The 9,212-nt window shown below is 36.9% G+C and overlaps 1 protein-coding gene across 1 annotated transcript in view; it reads right to left on the minus strand.

The window, feature by feature from the left end:
- LOC127845186 (AFG3-like protein 2) overlaps nucleotides 1–9,212 on the minus strand; it is a 40,545-nt gene that overhangs the window by 18,638 nt on the left and 12,695 nt on the right. Inside the window, exons 4-7 of the mRNA XM_052375940.1 lie at nucleotides 9,174–9,212; nucleotides 8,106–8,162; nucleotides 2,460–2,581; nucleotides 329–398 (exon numbers count right to left, since the gene is read on the minus strand). The exon at nucleotides 9,174–9,212 is cut by the window's right edge and continues 100 nt beyond it. Of these exons, the coding sequence (XP_052231900.1) occupies nucleotides 329–398; nucleotides 2,460–2,581; nucleotides 8,106–8,162; nucleotides 9,174–9,212 (288 nt within the window). The remainder of the gene's footprint in view (nucleotides 1–328; nucleotides 399–2,459; nucleotides 2,582–8,105; nucleotides 8,163–9,173) is intronic.

A 9,212-nucleotide genomic window follows, 5' to 3' on the forward strand; every position in this document is an offset into this window, starting at 1 on the left:
CGCACTGAGAGAATGGGGCTTAATGGATGTGTTTAAATTATTGTCACACATTACCCTGTGCAGTATGCACAAGCTAACAAGGGACAACACTCTCTGCCTTTAAACTGGATTTTTGCTTAGACAAGACTTCATTCACATCATAATGAATGTTTTTTTAAATAAATATCTGGGAAATTACCGCAATTTTATATAAATGTTTTTATATGCTATTTCAATAATTAAAGGTATAAAACATTTCATTTCGCAAAAGTATGGAGAAATTATAACACAAATAACCCATGCACTAAATAATGACCTTAAACCTTTACGTAACAAAGCAAACTCTTACCGTATATACAATATACAGTAAAATCAGGACAGGAGCCAGAGTGAATATCATGTCCCACTTGAATCCCTTCCTGAAAAACAGATATAGTTTTCTATATGAGCAATGTGTGCCACAAAACGTACATATACGAATACAGTTATAGGGGCTGCGAGTCTTAAGTTTAGTATTAATGTGTGCCACAAATCATACATATACCAATACAGTTATAGGGGCTGTGAATCTGCATTTGGTATTAATGTGTGCCACAAATAATACATATACCAATACAGTTATAGGGGCTGTGAGTCTGCATTTGGTATTAATGTGTGCCACAAATAATACATATACCAATACAGTTATAGGGGCTGTGAGTCTGCATTTGGTATTAATGTGTGCCACGAATCATACATAAACCAATACAGTAATAGGGGCTGTGAGTATTGAGTTTAGTATTAATGTGTGCCACAAATCATACATATACCAATACAGTTATAGGGGCTGTGAGTCTGCATTTGGTATTAATGTGTGCCACAAATCATACATATACCAATACAGTTATAGGGGCTGTGAGTCTGTGTTTGGTATTAATGTGTGCCACAAATCATACATATACCAATACAGTTATAGGGGCTGTGAGTCTGCATTTGGTATTAATGTGTGCCACAAATCATACATATACCAATACAGTTATAGGGGCTGTGAGTCTGTGTTTGGTATTAATGTGTGCCACAAATCATACATATACCAATACAGTTATAGGGGCTGTGAGTCTGCATTTGGTATTAATGTGTGCCACAAATCATACATATACCAATACCATAATAGGGGCTGCAATCTTGAGTTAAGTATTAATGTGTGCCACAAATCATACATATACCAATACATTTAAAGGGATTGTGAGTCTGCATTTGGTATTAATGTGTGCCACAAATAATACATACATGTATACCAATACAGTTATAGGGGCTGTGAGACTGTGTTTTGGTACTGAAGCATTTGATTGAAGACCATTACTTGTTTTACATGTACTATAGCACAAATATAGTCAGAAAACTGGCAACCTGGATGTCAATTGTACTGTAACTACGCACAGGCAGTTCATTAGAATTTTTTAACAAACATAGCTGCTCTTATTTTTTAAATGAAACAGAATATTGGTTGTCAGTTGCACTTCAATGTTAAATTGCAATTGCTCAACCACAATAGAGGAAAACTCTCCCTGTATACACATTTCATAGTATAGGATCCACATTTAAAGATATTTTAAAAAAACAGCCATGTTTTAAAGACAACGTGAAATTACGGGTAAAACAAGAACACTTACAACCTGTACATAACCTTTTTAAACAGGGTAGGTAAATATTTTTGTTTTACAAGAAGGATCCACTTTAAAGATTTACAAATAAATCCAGCACAAAAATACAAAGTTCAGCCCCAACATGTATACAATGTACAAATGAATGACCGATGCACTTGTTTAACAGTACAGCATCCACTCATAACTATTAACCAGTATTATACATTTGCCTTGTTTAACAGTACAGCATCCACTCATAACTATTAACCAGTATTATACATTTGGGCCATGCTCTGTGAAAAGTGGGTTAACCCTTGGAATGCTGGGAAATTTGTTGTCTGCTAAAATGTGGTCTGCTGAATTTCTAAAATTAGCATTTTCTTTGATTTTTTACAAAGAATACTATCAGAATAGCAAACAGTTTGGATCCTGATGAGACACCACGTTCTGTGGCGTCTCATCTGGATCCAACCTGTTTGCAAAGGCCTTCAAAATTCGGTTCCAGCACTGAAAGAGTTAAATGCATGTGCACAAAGTGAAATTTTCTGATAAGCCCATGTCCGCACAGGCAAATCAGGGACAACACCTTCCGCCTTAACTGGATTTTCATCAAGTAGGGTCTTCCTTTAAACGCAAAATACAATAAAAGGGGAAAGTGTTGTTTCTGATTAGCCTGTGCGAACTGCACAGACATTAGCCTGTGCAAACTGCACAGGCTAATATGGGATGACACTTTACACACATGCATTACACCCCCTTTTCACAGAGCACGTCACAAATGTAAAATACTGGTTAATTGTTTTCACAGAGCACAGCAAATTTATAATGTCGGACGGGTTGACTCCCATCTCATACCTGTATCCCACAGCAATAAAGTTTGCGGGGTCCATTCCCATCTCGAGTTGGGTCTCCTTTAAGTGCTGCTCAAACATCTCCGCAGAGCCGATGTTCAACCACAGAGTCTTATATTCACCTACCTAAGCAAAAAATGTGCATGCACATGATTTTGGGAAACACCTCTGCTGTAAGGATAAGAAATACCTACCACTTACATATGTAGCATGAAAAAAGAGCAAAAATTGTGCATTTTGTACCTATTACCTTGGCTTTAGGTTTTAAGCTGCATGTATAGGGCACTTCACACTGTTCTTATATTGTCAAATAGTATAACCCCTCACAATCATTAAGGATAATGGACATTTGTACAGTGTATTTTCAAAGCTTCAGATAGATGTGGTCTTAAAAGCTTATTTATCTCATGAAATCATTAAGAAGTACAACAAGAAAGTCCAATTCAAAATTGTAACAAGAGGGCCCTAGTTATGCTCACCTGAGAGGAGTCGGTTCATTTAATCTTTACCAAACGTCAAACTTGACCTAGATATTGTTCAGACAAACATCCTGGTCAAGTTTCATCATTTTTAACCAAAACTCTGGCGTATGGAGTGTTTTTGTTTTTGTAAGATTTTACCTGGTGACCTATATTTTGAGTTGACCCCCCTTACCAAAAATCAAAATTTGCTTACAAAAAAAAATATTTTGACCAAGATTCATAAAATCTGAAAACAAGATGTGTGTTTGTCAGAAACACAATGCCCCCTTATGCGCCACTTTGAATTATTTGTTTGACCTTTGACCTTGAAGGATGACCTTGACCTTTCACCACTTAAAATTTGCAGCTCCATGAGATACACATGCATGCCAAATATCAAGTTGCTATGTTCAATATTGCAAAAGTTATGAAGAAGGTTAAAGTTTTGGTTTAAGTTTTTGAATTTGTTTTTTTGACCTTTGACCTTGAAGGATGACCTTGACATTAACCTTTCACTGCTCAAAATGTGCAGCTCCATGAGATACACCTGCTTGCCAAATATCAAGTTGCTATCTTTAATAATGTAAAAGTTATGACCAAGGTTAAAGTTTTGGTTAAAGTTTTGGGAAACACACACATACAATGACAGACAGGCCAAAAACAATATACCTCCCAATCTTTCGATCTGGGGGCATACAAAATTGTGACATCTAGAGTGTTTACAAGGATTTTGTATAATATAATGAAAATTTGGACAATCTAAGGGCAATAATTATGGCATTAATAATGTGATTTTGCTCATTATCAAACTGGACTGAGATCTTTCAGCAACTTTCATAAAGAATGCTTGAGAAGTGTGAATGCTAGAGTGTTTAGAAACCAAATATGGATGGACAAACGGACGGCGGACAAAGACCAATTCTTAAACCTCACCTGAGCAATCAGGTGAGCTTAAAAGTGTGTTTCACCGATCTGAGCCATTTTCCAACTTGTCCGAGACGAGAAATCAATAAAACCAATGTATTGACTAAGTTTCACGATTGCAAAAAATTAGACTTTTATAGTGTTTGATCACAAGCTTTCTCTCTAGTCATATAACGAAAACTGCCCCCCCCCTGGCGGCCATGTTTTTTGACAGATTGAGACCATTTGCAAACTCATCTGAGAAATATATAAAACCAATAATTTAACCAAGTTTCATGATGATTGGGCAAAAAATGTGACTCTTAGAGTGTTCACAAGCTTTTTTTACTATATAAATATAAGAAAACTGCCCCCCCCCCCCCCCCCCGGCAGCCAGGTTATTCAACAAATTGGGCCAAAAATGTGACTTCTAGAGTGTTCACATGTTTTCACTATATACATATAGAGAAAAATGCCCCGCCCACTGGCGGCCATGTTTTTCACCGATCTGGACCATTTTCGAACTCGTCCGCGATATCAATAAACCAATGTTTTGTCCAACTTTCATGATGATTGGGCAAAAATTGTGACTTCTAGTGTGTTTACAAGGTTTCTCTATAGCCAAATAAGGAAAACTTCCCTGTCCACTGGGGGCCATTTTTTTCAACGGACCAGAACCACTTTTAAACTCAACCAACTTATCATTAAGACAAACATTTTGACAAAGTAACATGAAGATTGGGCATGAAATGCGACTTTTACAGTGTTTACAAGGTTTTTCTTTTTTTTTACCTAGTGACCTAGTTTTTGACCCAGCATGTCCCTGTTTCCAACTCTATCGAGATATCATTGGGACAAATGTTCTGACCAAGTTTCATTAAGATCTGACAAAAAATGAGGCCTCTAGAGTGTTTACAAGGTATCCCTATAGCCAAATAAGAAAAACTGCTCCACCCACTGGCGGCCATGTTTTTCAACAGACCAGAACCACTTTTGAACTCAACCAACATATCATTAAGACAAACATTTTGACAAAGTTTCATGAAGATTGGGCATGAAATGTGACTTCTACAGTGTTTACAAGGTTTTTCTGTTTTTTGACCTAGTGACCTAGTTTTTGACCCGGCATGACCCAGTTTCGAACTCGACCGAGATTTCATTGGGACAAAGCTTCTGACCAAGTTTCATGAAGATTGGAAAATAAATGTGCTCTCTAGAGTGTTTATGAACAAATGTTAACTGACGGACGGACCGCCGGACGCTGGACAATGACCGTTCACAAAAGCTCACCTGAGCAATCAGGTGAGCTAAAAAAAACCTCTAACCTCGAATAACCATTAACACATAAATACACACAACTAAACTGTATTATTATGAAAACATTAATAGTCAAAGGGGAGTAACTACTGTTAAACTTAAATGCAATATTTAGAAGAGTTGTCTCCTATGTTACATGACCATAATTCATGATTGTTTACAAGCCTTTTTTACTATATAAATATAAGAAAAACTGCCCTGTCCTCCTGGCAACCATGTTTTTCAACGGACCGGAACCATTTTCGAACTTAACTCGCGTATCTAGGAAACAAAAGTTCTGACCAAATTTCATGAAGATTGGAATAAAAATGTGACTTCTAGAGTGTTTACATGTTTTCACTACAGTACAGCCAACGCGAAACAAACGTACTTCGCGATCCGCGGTGGCAAGGCAAAACGAGTTGATGCCGCGTCAGTCGTTGAAGCCGCGTCAGTATGCGGCGGCAAGTCGCATTTCGCCGCGAAGCTTCGCACTTGTCCGCCGAGGCATGCCGCGATCCGCGACATGATGCCGAGTTGATGCGCATCATGATATAAAAAATATTTTTAAAATTATTAGTTACATGCAGTTAACAAATTTTGAAAGAACAATTATAATAATAATTAAAATCAGAATAAATTTATTGTGTGCGGATTGTATTAGCATATACATGTAAGCATAGTTAATGTGTCTGGCCAATTAAGTTTGTTTCCCGCCCGTAGTGTATGTATTTCACACATAAACAAGGTCACGTAATTATGTTTTCGCACATACAAGTGGTCAAAGCTCCAGCATATGGTGGATTTATAAATTAATTGCATGTTGATTTTGCTATTATATTAAAGCTGAGAAAATTAGTAGTTTGAAGCCACATCAATAATCAAGACAGTGAAGAAGTATTTGTTGTTTTGTTAATTATCAGCTTATTATAACTATTGTTTGAAAATGCGTATATAAACACGTATTATTTTGTTCATATTATACAGTTAATATCGCTACTAATTACCCGATAATCCTGTATATTCCAGTTTTAAAGCAAAGGCTTGTAAATATTTACGATACATAAACATTCTCCTTATTTCCTTATGTATCAAAAACATTTTGGCATTTGTTACTATTTAAAGAGATGATGAAATAACGTCTAATCGGGGCGGGTTTTTCCACTGAACACACGATTAACGCCTGACGTGATGTTCATAGAGAATAATAGGTTAGTGTTGATTATAGATCAGGTTTATCATGCGAGGCTTAGAAAACAAAAAGCACGAGCCTTGGCGATTTACCCCGCGAAAGTACACGAGGTTAATACAGGCTCGGCGTCATTGCGCGGATCGATGCCGAGTGCCACGGCGATACGCCGCTTGAACACACGATTCGGCCGCCGCGTACGTATAATCTGACCATGGCGTAGCTGTGGATTATGTTTGTCCCGCGTTGGCTGTACTGTATATACATATAGAAACAAGATGTGTTTGTGAAACACAATGTCCCCCTATATGACGTTTGACCTTGTAGGATGACCTTGACCTTGTGAGGGATGACCTTGACCTTTCACCACTCAAAATGTGCAGCTCCATGAGATACACATGCATGCCAAATATCAAGTTGCTATCTTCAATATTGCAAAAGTATTCATAAAATAAGCGATTTCGGCCACATATATTTGACCTCTGACCTTGAAGGATGACCTTGACCTTTCACCACTCATAATGTGCAGCTCCATGAGATGCACATCCATGCCAAATATCAAATTGCTATCTTCAATATTGCAAAAGTATTTATAAAATAAGCGATTTCGGCCACATATATTTGACCTCTGACCTTGAAGGATGACCTTGACCTTGACCTTTCACCACTCAAAATGTGCAGCTCCATGAGATACACATGAATGCCAAATATCAAGTTGCTATCTTTAATATTGCAAAAGTATTCATAAATGAGCGATTCTGGCCACATATATTTGACCTCTGACCTTGAAGGATGACCTTGACCTTTCACCACTCAAAATGTGCAGCTTCATGAGATACACATGCATGCCAAATATGAAGTTGCTATCTTCAATGTAGCAAAAGTTATTGCAAAATGTTAAAAGTTGGCGCAAACAGACAGACAGACCAACGGCCCAACAGACAGACAGGGCAAAAACAATATGTCCCCCACTACTATAGTGGGGGACATAAAAACTGCCCCGCCCCCTGGTGGCCATGTTTTTCACCGATCTGGACCATTTTCGAACTTGTCCGAGATATCAATAAAACCAATGTTTTGGTTAAGTTTTATGATGATTGGGCAAAAATTATGACTTTAAGAGTGTTTACAAGGTTTCTTTATAGCCAAATATGGAAAACTGCCCCAACCACTGGCAGCCATGTTTTTCAAAATACCGGAACCAATTTGAACTCAACCAACATATCATTAAGAGAAACATTTTGACAAAGTTACATGAAGATTGGGCATGAAATGTGACTTAACAGTGTTTACAATGTTTTTCTTATTTTTTGACCTAGTGACCTAGTTTTTGACCCGACACAACCCAAGTTTCGAACCCGACCTAGATTTCATTAGGACAAAGCTTCTGACCAAGTTTCATGAAGATCGGACAAGAAATGTGGCCTCTAGAGTGATTAAAAACAAATGTTAACGGACGGACGACGGACAAAGACCGGTCATAAAAGCTCACCTGAGCAATCAATTAAGAAACGTAATCGCAAACATAACCAAAAACATTATAAATAGACCGTGCTCTGTGAAAAAGGGGTTTGCATAGGCTAATGAGGGACAACACTTTCCGCTTTTATATTTTTCAGTCCAAAAAGTATCTTTTTAGCAAAAATCAAGTTTTTGTGTAAAGTATCGTCCTTAATAAGCCTGAGCAATCCACACAGGCTAATCTGGGACAACACTTAATGCACACGCATTAAACACCTTTTTCACAGAGCACGGCTCAAACATTTTATTTTCCTTAAATAAATTGGGTAACAGGACTTACGGTTGGGTTGAGCCTCACTTCCACATAGTCCCTGTCCACAATGTTTATTGTCTCTATCTGGAAAACATACCCAAAATAATACATCGAGTACATGTATGATCAGGAATAACTTTGGCGAATATGTAGTTTTAAACTAGGATAGCTATAATTAAGCATAAGTAAAGGTTGTAGAGTTAATGCAATGCAAAATTTTAGGTTTCATCATGCATTAAAGTTGCTGATTAAATATTATTGTTGTAGTTCAAATAACTTTTGTCTCAAATTCACTAAACATATATTGTTAGTCATCCCTCCTTTTTTATAACTAAAGAAACCAGAAGAAATTCAAAACTGTTCTTAAATATATTTACATGTAGAATGTAGCATAGTTATTTCTGTAGAGACTAGTGCATTGTGGTATGTTTAAGTTTCAAGTTGGTTTTGAAAATGTATATTAACACATTGTAACCCCTACAAGAGACAACATTAACCCATTTATGCCTATTGTTTAGAAAAAAGGCCTTGGCAAACAGCAAAGACCCAGATGAGACACCGCACGATGTGGCATCTCATCAGGGTCTGCGCTGTTTGCTTTAAGGAATTTATGTAAGAAATATTCTAAATATAGAAATAAATCTACTAGACATCCCTAATTTTGAAAATAAATTAATCCAATTTAGAAGGATTTGAGATTCCACTAGGCATAAAAGGGTTAAATATTCAATACGGATTTTGTGTACATAAACAGTAATGTAGATCTATATTTCCTGTTTTCAAAAAGAAATAAGTTAGTGACTGAGAAAAACCAGGTTTAATGCAGATGCATCAATTATCATCCCAGACTAGCCGTGAATTTTGGTAATTTTCTTTAAGGAGAGACTTTCTTTCAATAATAAAATATATAAAAGAGGAAAGGGTTGTCGCTGATAAAACAGTGCAGACCACACAGGCTTATCTGGGACGACACTTTATTCACATACATAAGCCCAGCGCAATTTGAGTGAAGCTCAAATATAAAATTATATTCAAGACAGTGAATGATATTTTATCAACCTTGAAGTTGAGGCCAATAGGGCATCTATTACATACCTTCCCAGATCTTAAATAGTCTTCAATAAGTTCCTTATA

Source organism: Dreissena polymorpha, chromosome 9, assembly GCF_020536995.1.
Source record: "Dreissena polymorpha isolate Duluth1 chromosome 9, UMN_Dpol_1.0, whole genome shotgun sequence".
In the NCBI taxonomy this organism is placed as follows: domain Eukaryota; kingdom Metazoa; phylum Mollusca; class Bivalvia; order Myida; family Dreissenidae; genus Dreissena; species Dreissena polymorpha.